Source organism: Tinamus guttatus, unplaced genomic scaffold (assembly GCF_059628265.1).
Source record: "Tinamus guttatus ecotype Peru unplaced genomic scaffold, ASM5962826v1 Tinamus_guttatus_pri_ptg000247l, whole genome shotgun sequence".
In the NCBI taxonomy this organism is placed as follows: Eukaryota; Metazoa; Chordata; class Aves; order Tinamiformes; family Tinamidae; genus Tinamus; species Tinamus guttatus.
Window position 1 is genome coordinate 7151490 of NW_028288781.1, and position 22912 is coordinate 7174401.

General features: G+C 46.6%; 1 protein-coding gene across 1 annotated transcript in view; it reads left to right on the forward strand.

Annotated features, from left to right (window-relative positions):
- TMEM131L (transmembrane 131 like) overlaps nucleotides 1-22912 on the forward strand; it is a 73475-nt gene continuing 50563 nt past the window's right edge. The window contains exons 1-3 of the mRNA XM_088526530.1: nucleotides 1-158; nucleotides 258-328; nucleotides 6991-7034. Of these exons, the coding sequence (XP_088382656.1) occupies nucleotides 29-158; nucleotides 258-328; nucleotides 6991-7034 (245 nt within the window). The 5' untranslated portion in view covers nucleotides 1-28. The remainder of the gene's footprint in view (nucleotides 159-257; nucleotides 329-6990; nucleotides 7035-22912) is intronic.

A 22912-nucleotide genomic window follows, 5' to 3' on the forward strand; every position in this document is an offset into this window, starting at 1 on the left:
GTCTCGGCTCGGCGCGGCGCGGCTCGGCATGGCGGGGCTGCGCTCCCCGCAGCAGGGCGGCTACTGCCGCGCGGCCGCCGCCATCAACCTCCTGCTTGGCGTCGTGCACGTGCTGCTGCCCTGCTGCTGCCGCCCCGCCGCCGCGGCGCACGGGCGAGGTGAGCGCGGGGAAGGGCCGGGGCGGGCCGGGCCGGGGGCCGCGCACAAAGCGGGCCGCGCCGTGACCATGTGCGGCTGTTGTGTCTCCCCCCCCGCAGCCATGGAGCCGATCCCCGGCGTGGTGGAGCTGTGGCCGGCCGAGGAGGGGGAGCTGCTGCTGCCCGCCCAGGTGAGCGGCTTGGGAGAGATTGCGGGGGGCGTTATGGGGCTGAGGGGCCGTCGTGGGGCTGGGGGCGGTTTTGGGGCTGGGGGCGGTTATGGGGCCTCCCCTCCGCCGTGTTTTGGGGCACTGCGGCCTGGTGCGCGGGGGGCAGGGCCTGCTGCATCCCTGCCCCCTCCCCCTCCACAGGGGAGGGTGACGCTGGAAATGCGATTTTTTAAATTATTATTGTTTTTAATTTTTTTTTGGTCTGTTTTTGGTGGGCTGCCGCGCTGCCGTGCAGCGGGTGCCCACGCTGGATGCGCCGTGTCTGTAGTTGCGTGGCCTGCTCAGGTGAAGCCATTTTCCCCCTCCCCGCCCCAAATGACACATCACTTATGGTGCCGGCCCTCGCCCCGCGGCCCCTTTGGGGCTCTCCTTGCCTCACCGGGTGGCAGCGAAGCCCCCGGCTCCCGCCGTGGCTCCCGCTGTGGTCCCGGCAGCATCCGCGGGGCGAGCGCTGCCCTGTGCGGGGCCGCGTGTCCTGCGGCACCGGGGCCCTGGGGGGCTGGAGGGCAAGGGGAGCTCTCCTCGTGCTGCTCTGTGCTTGCTGCTTCTCATTGGTACCCGTTTGCACAGGGAGAAATACCCAAAGTGCTGTTTTTCCTCCCTGCTAGCCAGCAAATGATACTGCAGCCTTTGCTGCTTAAAACGGCTTTCCAGGGCCCAGCTCCTTATAGCATGGCATTATCAGGGCACTGCCTCTTGCCTGTTGTGCAAAAACTCTTTCCAAAGCTGTTCTGTGCTGCCTGGTGCCATTGGAAAGTGCAGGTTTGAGGCCAAGAGGAGGTCAAGAGTCTCTGTGGCCAGACATGCTGGAGAAGCTGAGAGTTGTGCTTGTCCCGTCCCCTTGCTGGGAAGACATTGGGATGCGTTAGAAGTAGAGCTACGTAATGTGATCGTTTATAGCTACTTCTCGTAGCGGGGCTATGTCTGAAAGATGGTTACATAATGTTCGCTTCTTGTGAAGATCAGCTCCTTTTGGAAAACACTTTGTTCTTGAGCATCCTCTCAAAACGTGCTCTAATGGGTCTTCAGCGAGAACAGCCGTAAGTGGCCCTTGAACTTAACGCTATTTAGCACGTGCTGCTGCTGCTGAATCTTGGAGCAGAGGAGGGTAAGGATCAGGCTGCTGTCCTTTCGTTTTCTGTCAGGGCTGCGTTCAGCGCGCAGGAGAAAATAAAAGTGGTTGTCTTGCTTCAGCAGCGACAGAGGGAGAAGTGAAAACCATGGTAGGCGTGCTGAAATGAATCGCTGATGCTAGAAGCCAGACTAACCAGTAGCTGGGAGCATCAGTGGTGCAAAGACTGTTTTGCATAGTTTTCTCTTTAGAGCTTGGAGAAACAAGCAATTGTCTAGGCAGATGCAACTAAAGCTGAAGCAGGAGGGCCTGGGTTCCTCAAACAGGTTTTTCTAAGACCAAAATGTGCTCCAAGCCCGGGCACATCACCTTGATGCTCAAATTTCTCTTTCCCTGCAGGCTTTGGCTCTTTTAGCAGCTTTCAGGCTTCAGGCCTGTGGCGGAGTGACCTGTTTGAAGGCGCCTTTTCCTTTTAGCAGGAAGAGGAAAGGTGGTCTCTCCCTCCCGCAGAACTTCTTGGAGGTGGTGAGGACTCTTCCAAGGCGATTTCCTTAGTGACTCTTTGTTTTGTTTCCCTTTCACTAGCAGTAATGCCACTGGCCATTGTTATCTGTCTTTTTTCTCAGAGCTCCAGAGGAGTTGCTCGTCACCCCATGTTGCTCGTCTTTGCTCTGCGCATGGCTCTGCATGAGTAAAAGCAGTGGAGTCTTCTGCCCTGCTGTGCTGTGGGAGGCTGGTGAGCACCAGCAGAGGCTCTCGACTGCCCCTTTGGAGAATCCCAGTGCTGCTTCATTGGGATTCCTTCAAGTTCTCCTGGATTTTCCTCCTTGCAATAACAGGCTTTCTTGCTTGCACATGCAGAGGGTTATTTCCACATGGTCATGTACTGGAACACTGATGATAAGGGTCTAATAAGAGGAATAACTTAGCTGATTTTATGTAGGTGACAGGCATTGCTAGATAGGGAATGTTCAGGTGTTGCTTCATTCGCTTGTCAAAAGATATGTCTCAGGGACGACTTTTAGGACAGGAAATATCCTGGTTCCTAGATCTGGTTCTTCCTGTTTCATTGAGGAGGAGCGATTGCGGCACAGCAGAGCTAGGACTTGATACAGAAATGAGAAATCCAGAGGAGAAATTCGTGCGCTTCTCTGCCAGGATGTGTCTGTGCGTCGCCCGCCGTCAGCGGCGGGGATAGAGGAGGTTGCCATTGCTGTTCAGACCCTTTGCCTATTTCTGGTGAATAATTAACGTTGTCTGATGTTTTTCCCTTTTCTAGGAGCTTTGCATTATTATCTTACTTTGCATGCATCGTCTGTTATGTGGCGATTTTGAGCATTTCTTGCTCCACGCAAAATTTAAGAATGCAAGTTAGATGGGTCAGTATCTCATTCACCTACCATGATCACATACCAAATGAATAAATTGGGTTAAAAGAAAGAAACCTCTTAATATTTGTAACTGCCTTATAGCTCTTTCATAGCATCACTTTGTCTCCTTGATGCATACGAATTTCATTCTGGAGCATAAACGCCCAGGGCCTCCTGGCCCTCACCCTTGTGATTTTACCTTCTGTTTCCTCTTGCTTCCCTTTCATTGTTCATGCTTGTTGTGCACCCCCCTCCCGACTTCCCTCTCACATGCAGCTATGTAGCTCCGTGTTGCTGCTTTTTTTTTTTTTCTTTTTTCTTTTTGTGTCGACGTGAGCTGTAAGTTCCAGTCTGACATCGTATCAGTATCCCCCTGGGCTGAGTTCCTCTTTCTTAAAGGTGGCATGGGGTGGGGGGTAACCACAGATCTCCTGTCTTGTTTTTTGTAGCTCCTTTTTATAGCACAATGGTGCAAAATATCTCTGGGGTGATTGGCTCTTAGTTTTTTTCTTCAAGGCTGAAAATGTAAGCCTTGCCTGCCCTGGCAATTGGGTGTTTAATGGAAAAATCAGTGAGATTTTGCAATAGCAAATATCAAGCAAGAGAGACTTTGTTGGAGCAGTTGCTGTTTTCATTCAGACTCTTTATAATTCTGTGGTTTTGCTTGTTTGTAACTTGTTAATACTTATTTAACTGACATGCCTGGGAGAAAAGAGCCTTTGTGTAGGACTTGACACCCAAGCCCTTCACCATGATGACTGAAAAAGCTCCAAAGAGTCATGTTTGAGTGCTTCAGTGCAAAGCTGAAATGCAATCATGTTTTTTCCTAAAGGTGAGAGGAAAGACACAGTGAGGGCGTCAGGCCTCCTGTCTACGTGTCCACAAAAATATGAAAGAAGCTGTACGAAACTCAAAGCTGTGTGTTGTTTACAGCGGGCACGGACACTTCAAGAGGTGTTAGGAGGTCAGTGGTGCAGTGATACTTTTGTTCAGAAACTGCTTTGGTATTACTCTGAGAGCGATGACCCAACAGCTAAGTATCTAATGAGGAGCGCATTCAATACCCCTTTTATCCCTTACGTTTCTATTTTAAAAAAGAAATAACGAAGGCTGAACTCTAGGCCTTGATATCAGCGCGGTCTCATGAACACTGGCACGTGCCAGGCTGTCTGGGGGTGGCTGTGTCCCCGGGGGGCGCAGCGCTCTGCGCTGATGGCGTTCCTGGCGTTTGCGCGTCGCACGTCAGAGACGAGCACGCCGTTTTCTCAGAGGGATGGCTGTGCACGTTGGGTTTGTTTGCAGATGCTTAAGAGATGAGTACGAGTGCTTCTTTCGGATTGCTATGATTATGTTTCAGGTTCTTGAATAAATTTGGAAAAAGAGATGCCCCAGTGTTTACTGTTTTGTGGTCAGTCACGACACCATGACTGACAGAGCTATGTCCATTTTCACTTTAAAAGGTGGAAGGGTCTGAAAGGTTTCTGCAGGTTGGTGCTTGTTTTGGTTTCATTTTTGCTTCCTCTCCTGTGCCCCTTTGGTCCATGCCACAGAGACTCATCCTCAGTGCTTGTCCCCTGGGGCTGATAGGGCTAATGGCTCTGCCCGACTTGGAAGCTGGAGAAGGCCTTGATGCCCCATGTGTGTCTGCAGTGCTCGACACAGCAGTGTGTCATCAACAGGGTCACGTCCTATCAGCTGTGCTTCAGTCGCCCTTCTGCAGCCACTTACTTCAAAGCAGGGTTTGTCTGACAGGGCACAGTTTGTGTGCAGAGCCCCAGACAAACCCAGGGTGGGAATTGCCTTCCTCACCACGCTGTTATAAGGCTCTCTCGGCCTCCCAGGCGCTCGTCTGGGTGGCGCTGATAGGGCCTAGCCCGGCTGGCCGTGCAGATTATGCAGAACTGTCAGCCTGGGATCATGACCCGTGTGACCAGAGAGGCTTGTTTGAGGCTTCCTGGCAGAAGATACGCACCTGCCCATGCTCAGAGTGAGGCTTGGAGCCTTTGGGAGTTGCTCCTTCCCACCTCTCTGCCTTCCTTTATATATATATATATGTATATATATATATATATATATATATATATATTTATAATTTTCAGTGTAAGTATAGCCTGTGGCAGATAGGGGAGGGGAAGGTATTTCTGAGACAATGATTTTATTATTATTATTTTTTTATATATATATATTGTTATTTCCCCCCGCCTTCCTTCTCACATAGTTGAGTCTTATGCTGTGGCTGCACTGTAGATTGGGAAGAATATCTTCGCTGCTTCGTTGTTGCTTAACGAAAAGAGAGAAGTAGTCAACACTAAGATAGCGAGTGTTATGAGTCAACGCTGTGTAATGACATAATCCCAGGTTTCCAATGCCTGGCAGATGTTAAGCTCTTTAAAGCAGAGTCAAGCCATTTAAAATGAGAATAGATTGCCAGCCTGTTGCAGCAGAACAGCTGTTTTGGGGAGAGGTGGAGCAGAAGTCCTCTAATTCTGCTCAGAATTGTACTGAGGTCCTGGAAACCAGCAAGGAGCTTGGAGAAACTGGGAAACGGAGGCACAAATGTATCGTGCCCTGCAGGCAGTTGGCGAAGCAAAAATTAGCTCAACCATTAGAGGAGACCGTCGGGTCTTCAGGACAGCTGGGTGCCTAGGGCCTCCTGGTCAGTCTGTGCTGAGGAACCATGTGTGGAACTGGAGATCCAGGACTATTAGCACCGTGCCTCCAACAACGCTTTAAAGACAGGTTTGCCTGAAGATTATGGAGGTGTCAAATTAACTTCCCTGTCAGTCTTGTTACAGGTCTGGTTATGCTCCTGTATAAACTATGCTGCTTGTCTTAATTGAGCTGCATCTGACTAAAGGCTGGGTGTATTTGGTAGCTTTTGTGGGTATCTGTAAGGTGCTTTTGGTCACATGAGCCTAAGGTGCTTAGCCCTGTCGCTTTCTCCCCACAGTTGTGAGGCTGAGATCTTCAGAAACTGCCCTCTGTCCCGTTCAGTAGACGAGCGGGGCTGCGTGGGCTGTTCAAGGACCTGAAGTCTGTAGAAAGAAGCTGTGTGTTTGTGCAGGTGAATATTTTTTTCCGCTGCGTAGCGAGAATTGAAGCTGGAGTCCAAGCTGGTGGCCTGGGGCGTGCTGGGCGATGCAGCGGAGCGCAGAGCGCGCGGCAGGAGTGGTGCAGGGCAGGCACGGGCCCTGAGCTTGCCAGCCCTCCCCACAGCTCCGCGTGGCTGCAGCTTGTGGCTCCTGCCCTGCGGCGCCGTCGCCCACGTCTGCGGGAGCGGAGCTGCGGATCGGTGCTGCCGGCGGGACCTTCTCTTGACAACCTTATCTCCCCTAAGCTGTTCCTCGTTTCGTCAGTGCAGATTGGGTCCTTGTAACGCGTTCCCTTTTGGATCGTACCGAAAGCTCCCTTGGAAATTTCGGCCAGTTCAGAACGCAGTTATCTGCTTGTTTTAGAGGGTTTCCTGCAGGGAGCTCGGTGCACCAGCACTCCAGTTCAGTGTTGTGGGTTCTTCTTTTTTCTTTTTCTTTTTTTAACAGTTCAGCGTGTTTAGTTTGGAACTGCAAGCTGTCACAGTTTGTTTCCTGTGTATCTTGAAAATTACCTTAGCCCGACAATGGAGCTCAGCTGCTGTGTGTTAAGCCTATGCTTTACAGCTCCTGTGCATTTTGTGTTCATTGGAAAGCTCTGGGTTTGGCCTCCCGCTGGAATTTGCTCCTTCACCTTTGCTTTTTGGCGTTACCACATCATTTGAATTTCAAGGTGCCCTGTGTCTTTCTCAGGTACCAACTAATGAAATTTCCTGATGCAGAGCAGATAATGAGAAGATGCAACAAATTAATTTCTCTGCAGATTGAGGGTGATTGAGTGCTTTTAGATTGAAAGGATATGTGCAAATGGAGTTTTGGATAGATGCATTTGTATAAGTAAGTAAATTAAAGCAACATTTGAAAAAAAAAATGCTGCAATAGCCATTTATCTTGGCAGAATGAACTGAAAACTGAAGCAGTGGATGGCCAGCATCCCACCTTATTTGAATCATGAGGGAGTCGCTGGAGGAATTTTAGATTTGTGAGGTCTTTTTGCGAGTGAGTCACAAGAGCATCCATCTTCAGAGTTAAAAGCAATGCATGTGTCCAATGTACATACTTACCCTTACACAGTATTTTCTTTTTCCTCAGGCTAATTCTGAGGAGGATGTGGAAGAGCATCCACAGGAGCACAGGTAAGCAAAACCTACATGAAAACATAAGTATTAAAGCTCAATTTGTTTTTTTTGCATTAGGAACTACTGAAGTGTTACTGGAGACTACTGAAAAGTGATCCTTTTTCCTGCTTTGTTATATTAAACACCTTTTATTATTTGTGGCTTTATTTTCTCAACTCATATTAATATTCGTTTGTTACCAAAACCAAAAAATAAAGGGCAACATATAAGTGGTTGAAATAAATGCCCTCTTGTCTGTTTCATTTTACATCTAAGCTACTTTTTATTGCTTTTGCAAAAAAAAAAAAGTTTATTGAGATGCTTTATTGTGTACTCTGTAATTCATTCGTTCAAACTAAGGACAATTTTCAGTTCCAGAATTTGCAAACCTAAGTAGTCCTGGAGTGTTAATGTTCACAGCAGGGTAAAGAAGACTTCAAGTCAAAGACCTTTCAATGTGTTGCAACAGAACACTAAAAATCCCACTTTGTTTCTTGAAATTAGATAAGTAGTAAAGCTCTTAAGAAACGTAGCCTTCAACTACGCTGTTTCTGCCAATGTCAGGCCTCCTCTGTTTTGAGTAAACAGTGCTGCGGATTATTTTTTAAATACACATCGTGCTTCCTCCGAGTGTCCAGATTAAAATGCTTGGACGTGTCCCAGTGAAACATTTCCTTCCTCTGGTATGCATTAATGCGGGCACAGCTCTCGGTGCCATGCGAGCCATAACGATCACGAGACCCAAGATAAGCCGGAGCGGCTGCAGCGGGAGGGCCCTCCTCGCCCACCCCCTGCCCCGAGCGAGGGCAGCTCTGAGGACAGGCGAAGGGACGTTGCGGCTGGGCTGCCCTCCAGAACGGCGCTTCTCTGCTCTCGCTGCCTGTGGTTGTGTTTTTATTTTAATTTTCGTTTTTTGTCCCCTCTTTGTGCCCTGTCGGGAGCGCTCTCCTCTGTGGTGTGTTTGTGAACCAAGGTCAGATTGAGGCTCTCATGCCTAACCTTAGTAGGAATGACATAGGTGGAACAGAAACAGGATAGCTGAATTACTGCTGCTTCTAACACCTGTTGGTGGTCATTTCCACTTATGTACATCGCCTGATTCCTCTCTGTAGAGGGGGGGAAAAGTCTTTTTCTCCCTGCTTTCAGAAGAGAGGAACAAACGATTTAAAGTGTGATTTTTTTGTTGTTGTTGTTTCTTTTTTATTATTTTTGTTTTCCTTTTTTCTTCTGTGTAAACGCAGAATTTTGTCTGTCAGCTGGGCTCTACTAAAGTTTTGACGCCAGGTTTTCACTGCATGCCTGAGCAAGCTCTCTTTGTGGGGATGTCGTCAGAAGACTGCAGTCGAGGGCTGTGCTTCAAATGGGGTCTGGGATTTTTCACAGAGTTGCGGCTTGAGGCAGGTGGGCAAGGGGAGGACTCTTCACCTGCCTGATCTTCCTGAGGGATGGACAGAGCAACTGGCAATAATGAAAACATTGGTTAAAGATAATAGTTCTTTGAGGCTCGCATAGGAAATAGGAAAAAGTGGTTTGGATGGAGTGGTTTAAAGTAAAAAAGTAGTTTAAGGGGCTGGAGCATTTCTCATATGAGGTAAAGACTTAGTGAGCTGTCTAAGTTAGCTGTGTTTAGTCGGGAGAAAAGAAGGCTGAGAGGACATTTGATCAACATGTTCAAGTATCTGAGGGATGATTGTAGGGAGGATGGGGCCAGACTCTTCTCTGTGGTGGCTGGTAACAGGATGAAGGGTAACGGGTGCAAGTTGAACCCCATGTGAGGAAGAACTTATTTTCTGTGAGGGTGACAGAGCCCTGGCACAGGCTGCCCAGAGAGGTTGTGGAGTCTCCTTCTGTGGAGACTTCAAACCCGGATGCCACCCTGTGCCCCGTGCTCTGCGTGTTCCTGCTGGAGCAGGAGTTGGACTAGATGATCTCTAGAGGTCCCTTCCAACCCTAAGCATTCTGTGATTCTGTGGATATTTATTTCTATCCTTCAGATGTTCAAAGATCCTATGGTAATTACTCATTTCCAAAAGTGAAAATTAGCTCTGAAAGTAAAGCTTAGAGGGTTCGCTGTTAGTGGATGGATAAATCCTAGTGCTGTTGTACCCAGGTGCTTCAGGGAACTTAGTTTCATAGAGGCTGATCTGTGTGTGTCTCACTGTTTTGCTTCACTGTCGTGTGTGAACACAGTGTGTGCTCCGTATAGTGAAGGCTGTAGTATGGGCTTGAAGAAGAAGAGCTAGCAAAACCCTCTCAGAAAGGCTAGAATTTCTTAGTGTCTTTCTCCATTAACTTTCATTCTCTTGGCTTATATTATGATGTATTGAAATCATGATGACTTCCTTTTCCCGTAGTTGCAAAACCTGAAAACTTGCAGCATCTCCGTCTCACTGTCCATTAATAACATGCCCTAGGGAAATCAGCTGCAGGCGCTGAAGATTGATGTGAAGCCTCTGGGGCACTAAAACTGCCTTAAAGTAGCCACCTGAACAGAAGTTAATGGACGTGGTGGATGCAAAGTTGTTACCAGAACTGAAGAAAGCAGAAAGGGTTCCGCATCTTGGGGCATAAAGGAGAAAGTCACTTCACAAAACATGGTGTTTAATTCTGTCTCTAATTCTAGGTTAATTGGCTCTCTTGGGAGCTTGTTAATTTTAAAAGAAAAAAGAAAAACAGTAAAGCATTAATCTGTAGCCTGACTTCCTGTGCATGTGCATCAGCAGATCTCCCATTTGAGGTGGGCTTCTTGTTTTTCTGTTTCTCATATGCTGAGCACACCAGAGGGATGGATCTTGTCTTAAAATTTCTGTCTTAGGTTGAGCCTGTGCAAATGTATAAGTTTGCATGGAAATAAAAATTGGTTGTCAAAAATCTTTTGGAAAGAGCTATTTAGAGATAAATGAGAAATAGTTGTTTTGGTGGTCTGTAGGTTTTCAGCTGTCCTGAGGGAGAAAAATACAATTAGCAACATCTTTCTTTCCCAACTACAGTTCCTGCCTTGCTGATTGCTTGGATGCCACCACAGGTTGCTTTCTGGTTTCTGTCTCTGGATCAGACTCTGACATAGGAAATGCTGCCTCATAAATAGCGGAGTTGCTGCATGTATTACTGCAGGCCACAGTCTTTGGCGGAATTAAAACCATGCTTATTTGGACTAGCCAGCTGAAGAGTTTCAGGTTTCCTTAAAAACTGCTTCTTGCATTTTGAAAAAAGAGCTGTGAAAAGATGCCTTCCAAAACAAATTTGGTTCAGGATGTTAGAAGAAAGTCAGTGAAACTTAATTAGAAGAGGAAAGTTGGAAGAAAGTGTTGGCAGGTAGTTGTTGTTTTTTCTTCTTCTTCTTTTGGCTCAGCATGCTGCTAAGTCTTCATTTGCCACAACATAAAATGATGAATTTTGAAGATTTAACTACTTAAATGTATACATATATTTGCTAAAGTAGCAAAATAATTGGTCCAATGTACAAGTCTGGCACAGATAAAGGTATGATAGTGTTAAGTGATGGTGCTGTTGAAACTTTAGAATTTCTACTTTGAAGTAAGTAATAACTAGCCAAAAAGAAAAATTTTTGTGTGCATGACGTCCTTAATCCATTGCTTTGAAGAACTTTTCAAAGAGGCCTTTTGGTGTCCAGTTTTCCAAATAGCATTTTAAGGATCATTTGCACCAGTAAACTGTTGCATGTGGTAAAATGTGGAACAAATACTGCAGTTCCCTCCAGTATGTGACGTGCACTGTTACTCGCTGAGAAAAGCATGCATGCACGTACCCTTAGTATGTACTTAGCAAGTGAGAGGGGCTTTTTCACGCTATCTGTGAGTAGGTAAGTATCAGATAGTAAAAATACTGAGTGTGGGCCACTTAACTCAGTCAAGCATTTTGTTGAACTTTTGCCTTTGGTCACTGTCTCGTTTGACCTAGCGGGCTGGAGCTCCTTAGGGCACTTAGTGATAGCAGCTCTGCGTGAATTCCAGCTACTGTAAGGATTCAGCCCCGGTCGCCTGGGATTTGGCCTATCCTAATTGTCAGGTGGGATTACTCATAATCCCATATATTTTTGGTGTATCTGTGAAATACTGCTTCAGAAACGGAGAAGAAATGGTTGCTACAGCATGCACATAATGAGCATGTTTTCACTGAATAGTGACAGAAGGATAGTTCAGTACTGCTTAACTTTAGTTTTTACTTGATACAGTGTCACTGCTGTTATATCCTTTTTACCTGTTTTCACCAAACCACCAATGGGCTGGTCATTTTAAGCTTTTCTGGCATGAGAAGATATTAAGCTTGCTTTATATAATTCCTAAAAATAACAGAGTAAAAATGAGATAATGAACCTACTTGTTATGGTTAGGTGGAAATGTCTAGTGACTCACCTGTTGGGAACAGTGAAAGCTAGAATAGAAAAAAGCTTACTGGAGAAAACTGATAAATGCCTGACAAAGTTAAGGGAACTCTTACAAATGAAGAAGCAAACTGTTTTGAAAGAAATTGCTACTGTTATACCTACTGACCCGTAATCTGGGAGAGCTGCAAGGCGTAGCTGGGGTGGCAGGCTGCACTCTCACTTCTGTAATCTTTTATCTCTGCCTCGCATGCTGTAACTTACTCGCTGCTGAGCTCTGCCTCACTGACCTTTGCCTCGCGTGCTGCTTGGAGCCGCTTTGCTCCCACGTGCTCTGCTCCTTCCACAACACTGGCCCGTTTGCAGTCGTGTCGCCCCTCTGCTGAGGCGGGGAGCGAGAGGTTGGAGGTTTCTGCAGGGCAGTTCACTGCGTGCCAGCTCTGCGTGCTAGCAAATGAGCTAACTCCTGTTTATTCTGCCACTTCCAACCCCTTTTGAAAGAAGGACACCAGCCTCGGCCTGCTGTACGGCCTTTCGGACCAGCCTGTGTTGCTCATGCTATGGCTGTCTGGATCCAGGATTGATGGAAAATAAGAGCCTGCTGCATTTTGCAGGGAGCTGTCAAACTTCTGGCCTCAACTTATATCCTAATTGGCCTTAATTGAAATATCTTCAAGATGGTGCGTCATCAGGTTTAGTTTCTTTAATAGACTGTTCCAATCCCACACACTGTCAAAAGCTTCTCTGAATAGGGAAAAATGCTAGTGTGTGTGTGAATGTGTGTGTATGTGCCATACCTACAGGCGTGTATGTGTATGAGCAGATATGTGGTGTGTAATGAGTACGTATCACTGCTCTGAGGCCTCCTGCCCTACGTGACCATCATCAGAACAGCAAATATTTAATCTGTGCGTTGGCTTTTACACAGGCTTAAAATGGACTTTCTCACCTATGGGTGATAATTTGGCTTTGAGAAAAGACAAGCTTAATGTAGCTGTGAGTGTTAACACTTGCTCTCATATGGCTCGTGCTGCCTTGAAGAGCCGCTCGTGCTATCTTTACTTCATTTCTGTCCTCGCAAAAATAGCAGCCAGTGATGGTCTTCTCCCCACGGGGCTCTCAGCTTACTGTACGTGAAGAGGCTGTACGGGTGGATATAGGCAACTGGAGTAAACTTCCCCACATCTAATGACCTATTTTGAACAGAGAAATATAAAAGTGTAGTTCTACATTTTGGTATCCTGTCTCTTTTCTTTCTCTTGTTATTTTAGTTTCTTCCTCATCTCCACGTCTCACTTTCTCCATTTCTCCTTGCTTTTTCCTCCATATATCTTATGCATTTCTTAGCATCTTTCTTCTAGTGCCAGTGCCTGTTCTGGCCATGGCCGAAGGAGCTGTGGTTTTAGCCAGCGGTGCGAGAGAGGCCCTGCCTGCCGTTCTGTGCTGCCCCCAGCTCCTGCAGGTCGCCTCCGGAAACACCTATGGGTTTAAAGCTGTTTTTAAAGTGACTTACCCTCATTTGGGTCCCTGGTGCTGGACCTTGAAGCCAGAGCCATGTGCAGCACCTTGGCTCGCCTGGAGCTCTCACACCTGCAGCTCTTAGTGCAGCTTTGATTCGGACCTCACGCTCTCTTCTTGCACGTTCCCCTTTCCCATCCTCTTTTGCCACCTGCCTTTGGGTTTGCTCTTGGTGTGGGTGCTCCAGACTGGTGCTCGTGCCCAGGCCTCAGCTCTCTTATCTGCTGCCGTGCAGCAAGAGGAGTCAGAGCGGTGGGGACGTGGCTGGGTCTGCTGTGCTTGCTGCTGGGAGGAGGATGAGGAGGCCCCTTGTCGTATGCCGAGATGAAGGGCGTGCGTCTGTGAAGCGCAGGGTGCTGCGTGGATCCAGGGAAGAGGGCTGAAGTTCTTGTTCTGGAGAGGTGGATGGGCTCTCAGGAGGGCTGACGGGTTGGCGCGCGTGGAGCGCTCGGTCATCGCGCAGCCTCCCGGTGTATGGAGGGTAACGGGCACCTGCATGTAAATACCTGAGCATGATTTGTGCAGTTTAGGGGTTTTGTTTGTTTGTTTTCTCTTCAGGCTTTTGCTGAACCCTTTTTCAGCCCGTGCTTTGGGACAGAGTCCAGTCAGAACGTGTGATCTTTAGAGTTGGGACAGTCCTTATCTGAGCATGTAGACAAGGGTGTTCAGTCTTATGTTGCCCATTCTGTGCATTTTGATGCAGGCTGCAAAACTAAGCAAGAGCAGAGGCAGATCTCACGGTGGCACTGCCTGTTAGGGTGGCAGTTGCACAGAGCTCTAGCCCCTTATGCAAACACCGGCGTGCTGTGAATGCACCGCAAGGCTGCCTTGGAACATGGCATTTTTCTTATTTTTCTTGTTCAGCATAAGGATGCTTTTTTTTTTTTTTTTAAGCTAACAGCTGCTGTAACACATTGTCATCATCCTGATCATTGCATACCTAGTGTTCCCTTTTGACCATGCATGCTACTTTTTTTTGAACAGTCCAGGATAGGGATTCTCTTCTTAGGTCATTACACCAGTAATGAACTTCAAATTTGTGTTAAGCTAATCTCTGATTCATGGAAGGCAAGCCATGGAAGATTAGTTTTATACTTATTAATGAATCATAATAATAATAAATTAACAGAGAGCTGCTTGCTTAGCCGCTTAAGAGTTTAATTCGCTGTAATTTTACTTCTACCATTAGGCAGTTAAATGACAGACATCTGGAACAGCAGACTGTTGTCAGCAGTTGGAAAATTGACACCCTCTAAGTATTTAGATGTTAGCTTTTCTGTTACAGATTAGCAAATTGTTAATAAGTAGAAAAAAAATACAGCTTTGTTTACTTCCAGAAATTTGCAAACAGCCCACTTTTGAATCGTCAGCCTCAGCATGTTGGCTTGATTTCTTATAATTTGAAAATAAACTTCCTTGAAATCTCTCTGATTCTGTAATAAAACAAGAGGCTAGGATTTCTTCCCTGAACTTTCTCTGTTAGTTAAATACATTCATTCATTCATTCGAGACTGAAACTTAACCCAGCAAAGAAAGTGCCATAGGCTGTGCCGTTATCTTCCTGCCATTCTGCTGGAGACTCTCCGGTAATACCTGTGGCTTTCAGCAGGGGAGTTACTTTAACTTCAGTAGGAACATGCTCTGGGATCGCTGAGTTGGAGCCCTGGCACCAGCTGTGATTGCAAGGACTTGTAGGCAGTTAAGCGCAAGAACATCAGGTTTTTCAGTAACTGTGGTTTTTGTAATTTTGGTAAAACATGGGCAAGAAAAAGCAGGTAGCTCATCTGTATCACTTGCAGTCCCGACTATAATTCAAGCCTCAGCACTTTAAACTCATGGTTGTGTTGGCTTAAGCATTATTTTTTATCCAATTCAGTAGCTGCTATGGGGAGAGTTCCTTGTGACGTTATTACAGAATGGCCAAATCCCCTCTTAATCCAGACAAAATCCTGCCCACTGCAAGGAGACAGGGAAAGTATATCAAATAGTGTACCCGTATGAGACAGCATATCTATCAGCAGTCCTGCAGATTTCTGAATAAATACTTGCTTTATATATGTGGAAGAACTTGTTTTAAGCAACCAAATCAAGAGCCTAGGAGAAACACATGGTCAGTGGAATTAATTTGGATGTCTGTCTGCTCCGAGGAGTCCAGTATTCTGTAACATCCATTCTGTTGACTAGGGCGTGGAAGATAGGGGAGCAAAAGTAGGCTTCATAGTAAGTGATTTTTACCCCCTCCAGCCTCCTGCTCCCAAAGTAGTGCACAAGGAAGGCTGCTTTTTGTTTGTTTGTTTGTTTGTTTTTTGCCTCAGTATTTTTTAGAAAGTGCGATGGAAATATAAGAGGAGGACAACTCAGGAGTATTTTTTTTCCTGTATACAAAACAGAGCTTGTTTTCTGTAGAACAGATGGGATTTATATAGACTTTAAAAACGGGCATTTCTCAGTTGGAGCCAGTCACTGTAAATAAGTTTTGTGAAGGAGAGCATGCTTTCCAAGAAGAAGGTGCAGGGTAACCTGCTGTTCTTATTTCGTGACGTTCTCCTTCTCTAGTAGGCTCCTGTCTAGTTGGAGATACCTGCTGTGGTACTTGGTGAATGCCAAAAATCCACAGATGGCAAAGTGAAGTTCGAAATGTCAAATTAATGGAATTTGTGACTGCCTGATAAAAACCAACTGTTGCTGTAAAACTTAATACACATGGAGGAGCTCTGAGGACTTGGGAATGAAAAGGAGAAAGTCAACACAATGTTTGCTGTTGGAAGCCCAGGCTGTTTTCATGATTCTGTTGGGTCACAGTTAGAAGTTGGGCTACTTGAACAAGAAAAAGAGTTCTTTAAATGTGTATATTCACAACAGCGTGCAGTTTCTGGAAACATGAGAAATGCAGAAAATAACTCGCTGTCTCTAAAGCAGAGCTTGATTAGAAACAGTTCTTTCGGGTGATGGATTGGTGACATATGCAGTGATATTGCTGAGCCTCTGCCATGTATCACTTCAGTTCATTTGCAATCCTAAAATTTGAAGCTGATCCCATCCTTGAAGAGGCTTGTATATCATTATAATGATAGTTTGACACTTTAAGGTAGCTAGAAAGACTTTCTGAAACCTGAGTGTTAAATAGAGAGAAGAAAGTGACCTTAGGTTAAAATTGTTCTGACATGTTTTATGTATAAAAAAAAGACTCGGGTCACATCTCACTTTTGGGGTTGTTTATTGTTTTTCTGCTTCCCTCTGGGAGCTTATTATTAGAGCTGTCCTCTCTGGGACTTTCCCAACTCTTTTTTTTTTTTTTTTTTTTTTCTTTATGTTTATTCAATCACATATGAATACTGATACCTGACCTGGTGGAAGTTAATAGTCTTTATTTTTCTTTATTTTTCTTTCTTCTCCTCTATACTCCTCTGAAGACTGTCATGTTCTTACAGGCCCATTTCCCCTTCTGGTCCTCTTTCTGTCACAAGGTGGTGGGTGTATGCTCAAGGGAAGTTTTGTAGGTGCTATAAAAGGCTCCTAAACGGTACTTCTGATAGCTCCAAGTGACTTTGAATCACTTCAGATGACTGTAGTGAACTCCTCCAAGCATCTTTCAGAGCTGCTGGTGTTTGGCAGTCAACAGATCGAAGCGTTAATATTTGTCTTTTAAGTTTGTGCGTGTACTTAGGTACTTTTGACCTTTCCTATGAAGCTGCTTCAATTGTTTCCACAACTTCTGATTATCAAATTAAGCCAAAATGGGAATTCTGCATCTTGCTGAGACTCTTTCTCCTGTTGATACTTCCAATGAAATCTGTCATAAGCAGCATGAGCAAGTGGTGGCATGAGGCAAGCTTTAAAGATTTAATACTCTTTATAATCTTTCATCTGTCAGTATTTGTTTCTTACTAATGAGAACACAAGTAACTTCAATAGTCATGTATCAAACTAAAATTAGGCCACATATGTGAGTGTGTGTATGTGGTTGGATGCCATCCCTTGGCATTTAGGACAGTGGTTCAGGTTCACGCTTTCCTGAGCAATCTGTTGCATTACCATTGGGAATACATTTGGAATAAAAAGAGGAATTTGCGGGCTTGTTTGACACTGAGCCAATAATCTTGCTGTGATGTGTTTAGAATAAAACAGATGTGTGTTGTTTTTGAATGATTTGGGGGAGGCTCCTCTGCATGCTTTCCCAGGTCTTGAGGTTCCTGTGTTGTGCTGTGACTCTTCACACCAGAGCTGTAGGGCTCTCAAGCAAAAGGTACAGTTTCCACAGGCATTAAGAAACATGCACATTGTTTTAAAGCTCTTGGATGTCAAATGTGGGTGTCATGGTGGATGACAAGTTGACTTTTAGGCAACAGTGTGCCCTTGTAGCCAAGAAGGCCAATGGGGTCCTGGAGTGCATTAAGAAGAGCATCTCCAGCAGGTCGAGGGAGGTGATCCTGCCCCTCTACTCAGCGCTGGTGAGGCCGCATCTGGAGTATTGTGTCCAGTTCTGGGCTCCACGGTACAAGAGGGATGTGGAGCTGCTGGAGAGAGTCCAGCGCAGGGCCACAAGGATGATCAGGGGCCTGGAACATCTGCCCTATGAGGAGAGGCTGAGGGAGCTGGGCCTGTTCAGCCTGGAGAAGAGAAGGCTGAGAGGGGACCTGAACAGTGTCTATAAGTACCTCAAGGGAGGCAGTGAGGAGGATGGTGCTGGTCTCTTTTCAGTGGTGGCCACCGACAGAACTAGAGGTAATGACCACAAACCAAAGCACCAAAAGTTCCACAGGAACTTAAGGAAAAATTTCTTAACAGTGAGGGTGACAGAGCCCTGGAACAGGCTGCCCAGAGAGGTTGTGGAGTCTCCTTGTCTGGAGATCTTCAAAACCCGCTTGGACGCAGTCCTGTGCCATGTGCTCTAGGTGACCCTGCGTGTGCAGGGGGGTTGGACTACATGACCTGTACAGGTCCCTTCCAACCTTAAGCATTCTATGATTCTATGAATGTTGTGTACTCCCAGAGCAAAGTGCACTGTGTTCTCAAGGTTTTTTTTTGCTGAGGGAATGTACAGTCTCTATGAAAAACCACTGCTGTCTATGGTAGTATTTGCTGCTGTCATTGCACTGCAGAGTTGAATCCTAGGAGAGCTGTGGGACAAAAGTCAAAGCTGACTGAATTTGTTATGGAATCATCTGATGTGATGCAATACATTTTCTTTGAGGTTCAATTGTTGTAATTCATTAAAAAATCTGGTTATGTTTGATAGAAATAAAGGTTGTAATTTTAAAATTAAACCTAATCGTACCTTCCTGACTTGACACAAAGGCACTGCTTAGAATATAAAAACATATGTTGCATGAAGTTTAAGAGGTCTAGGCATTAGGTGTCATTCTAAAAGCTCTGACTGCCTTTGCTGGAGTTGATGAAGAGATTACTGTGTGAACTTGTTGGTTCCCTATAAAGTAAGCAGTCTAATAAGGATTATCTTTATTAGAAGCATCTGAAATATAAAAGGTTTGTGTTTTTTACTCAGCGTGAAGTTACGGCTCTGCCGGAATTCCTGGCAGAATGACTGCTGGCTGCCACAGCGCTGGAGCAGCTCGGTTTAATGCGATCTGGGCGTGGGTGGCTGGTGCGGCGGGCGGCGTGGCGGGGCCTGGAAGGTGCCGCAGCAGGGCAGCTGCCGCAGCGCCCTGCGGCAACTGGCTGCCCTCCAGAGAGAAGGGGGACGGCAGCGACAGCGGTGTCTGTCCCCAATGCCCTGGGCAGGGAGGTCCTGCCGAGGGACGTGGCAGCACAAGGAAGGCAGCAGAGGCTCAAAGATGAGAGATGAGTGGCGCTGGGCCTGCTGGCTTTTCCTCTGCCCTGCCGAGCCCTCGGGGACCGTCTCTACACAGGCCTCCTTGGCAGCCGCCATGGCGCTGCAAGGGCTGGGCTGCGCGTCCCTGCTGCACAGTCCACACGCTGCGTGAGGCAGGGCCGTGCGGAGGCAGGGACAGCGGTCAGTCCGCAAAGACCGTGGTAAAACTATATTTAAAAACAATGCGAGAGCCTTGGGGATATCAGCCAGGCGACGTACGTGTGTTGATTCTCAGCAAGGAGCAGGATCCATCCTCACACCACCAGCATGTTGCCTCAGCCACGGTGAAACTCCCTTGTGGCACTGGGCAGTGGATGAGGAGTGATTTCAGGATGGAGCATGGGGAGTTAGGAGGCAAGTCTGCTCCAGCTCCCTGCGGAGTTGGAGAGGCTTCACCACAGAGCAGCTGGGAGTCTCGCGTAGCGTCATGGAGTGGCCCTTGGGAAGAGTCTGGTTTCCTCCTTCCACCCATCTCCAGGATGGGAGCTGAGTGGCAAATTTCCTAATTTAGGATCGCAAGGCAAAGACGCATTCATATCCCCTGATTTATATATGTATATGTAGTATAGTATATATTTTTTTAATTAAATAAATATATATATACATGCACACACGCTTTTTTGGTAGAGGTTCAAAGATGCCGTCCTGCTCTTTGATATGCCCAGCCTTGGTCTGCTGCTGACCGAGGCAGAGGCTGTGGTTGACGAATTTGCACCTCCAATACCGCAGGACTTTCTACCGTGAGAGCAGCAGATGCCTGCACACCATCCAGGCCTGGCTCAGCAAGCGGCGCGAGCCTGCGACAGCTCGTGCTGGTCGCCGTCTGCCTCACGTCCAAGGTGCTCCTCAGCCTGCTGCTTTTACTGGAGATCAGAGCAAGGGGTTTGTTAAAGCAGAACGGTACCGAGACGTGCCGGGGCTGTCCGTGCGGGGCTGTTGGGCTGAGGAGGGGCTGGGCAGTGCAACCACGCGTGGGGCTGGGTGAGCGTCTTGCTTAATGCATCAGCGGAAACCGCTCGGGTGCAGCGTGAGGGCCTCTCTAGGCTAGGGCTGGGCAGCGGCGGGGAAGGACAGGCAGAAAGAGTAGAGGAAAGAAACAAAGAGGGAAAAGGGCTCGGGGTTGTAGACCAAAAAGAAAGATGCTAATACTGAGAGCACCCGAAGGGAATGAATGTGTTGGTAGGAAGGGGGAAAATGAAAGCTAGCATATTTAAAGCGCTAGAGAAAACTGATAAGGGAAAAAGATTGCAATCTTACGATTAAAGAAAAGATGCACAATAGTAAAAGGGAAGTGAACTGAGTGACTGATTCATAGCTGTTCACAGCATGTGTAACCACCTACCTTTATAGCATGAACTCAAGCCTGGGTGCTAGCGATCAGGTCGCGGTGTGTGACCGCCGTGCCGCGCACCCGCTTAACACGAGCACCGCTTCCTGCGCTGGCTGCAGAGCGCTCGCCAAGGCAGGCTTGCCTGGTGGCACTGCGTGTTGCCTCCTGTATTTCTCCCACATACATATCTGTTAGATTGAAATGTACTTGCCGAGTATTATTTGGCGAAATCGTGGCTTCACACTGAAAAATCAAGGTCTCTAGAATAAGCATGCCAATAAACACACAAACAATAGATACTGCATATGACTGCATATTTGTAATATGTGGGTTTTTTTTTCCCTTTTCCTCTTTTTTTTTTCTTTTTCTCCTCGAATGGAACAATGAAAAGTATTGCAGGGACCTTAAAGTGAGCAATTATGTGATACTGCCGGACGCTTTTGCAGTTCCTGATGGTTCTGCAGCTTTAGCGTGTCTGTTGGGCCTTTGTGTCGGCCTGCTAGTGCTGCGTGCCATGTGCGCGGCTGGTCTGTGTCTGTAAATCCCTGTTCCTGGCAACTGGAGGAGGGTAGGGAGCTGAAGGGCCTGTACTTGACCAACTCCTTGACCCGTACGTTACAGGCTTTGTTGCTATTAACTGCCTTTCTTCAATAGCTATTGTTGGAGTTCTGTCCTGGTGTGTTCTGTCTTTTATTCGAGGCCTTTGCTGCTAGCCTGCTGTGTATAACCCAGGAGGTGCCTGCTGCCTGCTTAGATATTTCTGTGGCCTGTTGGTGACCTAGTTTGTGGAGCATTTAAACTTTTCTTTCAAAAGCGGGGCATTTCTGGCTTTTGTGAGTATTCTCAGTGTTGCTGGGATAATACAGCTGATCCTGCAGATGCTCTTACTCACTTTGAAACAGCCAACAAAACCTTCCCTCCCTGCCCCAACCTCATGCCTTCAGTCTTGCTTTTCTCTCTCTTTTTTTTCTTTTCCTTTTGATTAGTAGAATTGTTAATGTTTTCTGGTCATTGGTTGCATTTTGCTAGGTGGCTCATTTTTGGAATTATTAACAAAATGTTTGTTTTAGAGCCTTCCTATGGGATGACAGTACCCTAGGCTCTTAATTTTAATGTGGAGACCTTTGCTTTTATTTCCAAACTGAGGAAACTCCTTTGGGAGCCAGGCGGGGAGCACGTGTGCTTTCTGGTGACCGTATGCTACAATTTTGGGAGTGAGACTCTGTGCAGTGTTTCTGAGCAGCACAGAGCACTGAGCTCCGTTCTGGCCATGGCAATGGGTTTGTAAGCCATGAGGAGACCTTTCTCTTTCCAACTGGATCCAGGGGATGGAGAAGATGCTTGTATACTTCAGATACAGCCTGTGGCCACCTACGTTACAAGATTGCAAAACTCTCGTCATAGTTGCTGTTCCAAGTGTTATCTAGTGCTGGGCAAAGCTGGGGGCAGCGCTTGGTGCTTTCCTATTTCCTGTGCCTTTTGCTGCGGTCTTGGCAGACCTTATGTCTCTCATTTTGAAATAATCGAAGAAAGACCTCCTACGAAACAGTCGTTGCTCATTTATCAGTGTAAAACGTTGCCATGGGGTGACATGAAGAACCTCTTCAGAGGTTGAAGGCGTTTCTAGCGCTTGCCGGGCTTGTTTGCAAGCACTTAGGTCAAGGGTTTTTGAACGTGCTCCGTAGCGTTGAATACGCCCATCCTGCCCAGCCTGGTGGCCTAATACACTGTACTTCAGTCCTGCCTCTCGACCCGTTGGGGTGTTCCCGGCCTGCCCGGGCCTGCAGGAGGCCCTGTGGCCCTGGTGGGATTTTGTGTGGGTTCCAGCTGGCTCTCACGTAGGATTGTGACATTTATTTGCTTCTCGTCCTGCAAAGGAAGGGGAATGTGGAGAGGAGCACAGCCAAGGTTGTGCGAATGCATCTTTGGGCTGCAGAGAAACCTTCGACCTGTCGCTAGGAGTTTTTTCTGATGTGGAATTTCAGAAACTCTGTGGTAAACAGATTAATTTGTGCCGTGTGCAGAAGCAAAGTGCCTCTTTTCTTTCTGTGGAAGTAAAATTCTGGCTTCTGGGGACTGTTAAAAAACTAAGAATGGCTGTATTTTGCCACTGAGTATAATGAAAAATGTGCAGTATCTGTAGTTTCACAAGTGAAAATATTTTTCTCCGTGCTGAGGTGTCTTCTCCATGTGAAGGGGTTTCCTGAGGTTTGCTTTAACCCAATCTAGTGAGATGCTGAATGGGTTCAGCTCCTAAGGAAACTGATAACTTCCATTGACTGCAAGGAATTAAAAGCAATGGCTTAGCTTTTTAAATCAGCAGACTCTGGTTAGCTGCTTGCCTTTGAAATCAAGGCAGAAACAAGGCAGGTTAAGTCTCAATATAGTACTTGACTGCAGCATTTTTGTTAAACCGATACAAAAGCTGACTTCCTCTCGGGGTTTTTTTCCACTTATTTTCCTCCTCTTCCCGCCCCCACCAGTTGTTCTGTTGAAGGAAACAACTGTTAACTCCTTGGCTTAGGGTGCGCAGTGCTGGAAATGCAGGCTCTTGAGGTTAATGCTCCAGCCACAGCATCACCGTGTTTTCGGCGGTAGGCATTTTGTTAATAAAGCTGTGAAGTGGTGCATGCTTCGTATGCTCTGCTTTATTTAATACTAGAAGGTTGCAGTATTTCGTAAATTAGAAGAAATTGGCTCAAAGTGCACATTGACTTTGACAGATCCCAGATGCTTTACAAGGGCCTGATAATTTCTGCAGTGAGCATTGCTAATGCTAGCAATGCAGTAATTTTGACTTTTTGCCAATTTGGACTTTCTGGCTGTATATATGTATATCTTCGCATTGTGTATTTTTCTTCCTTAACAAT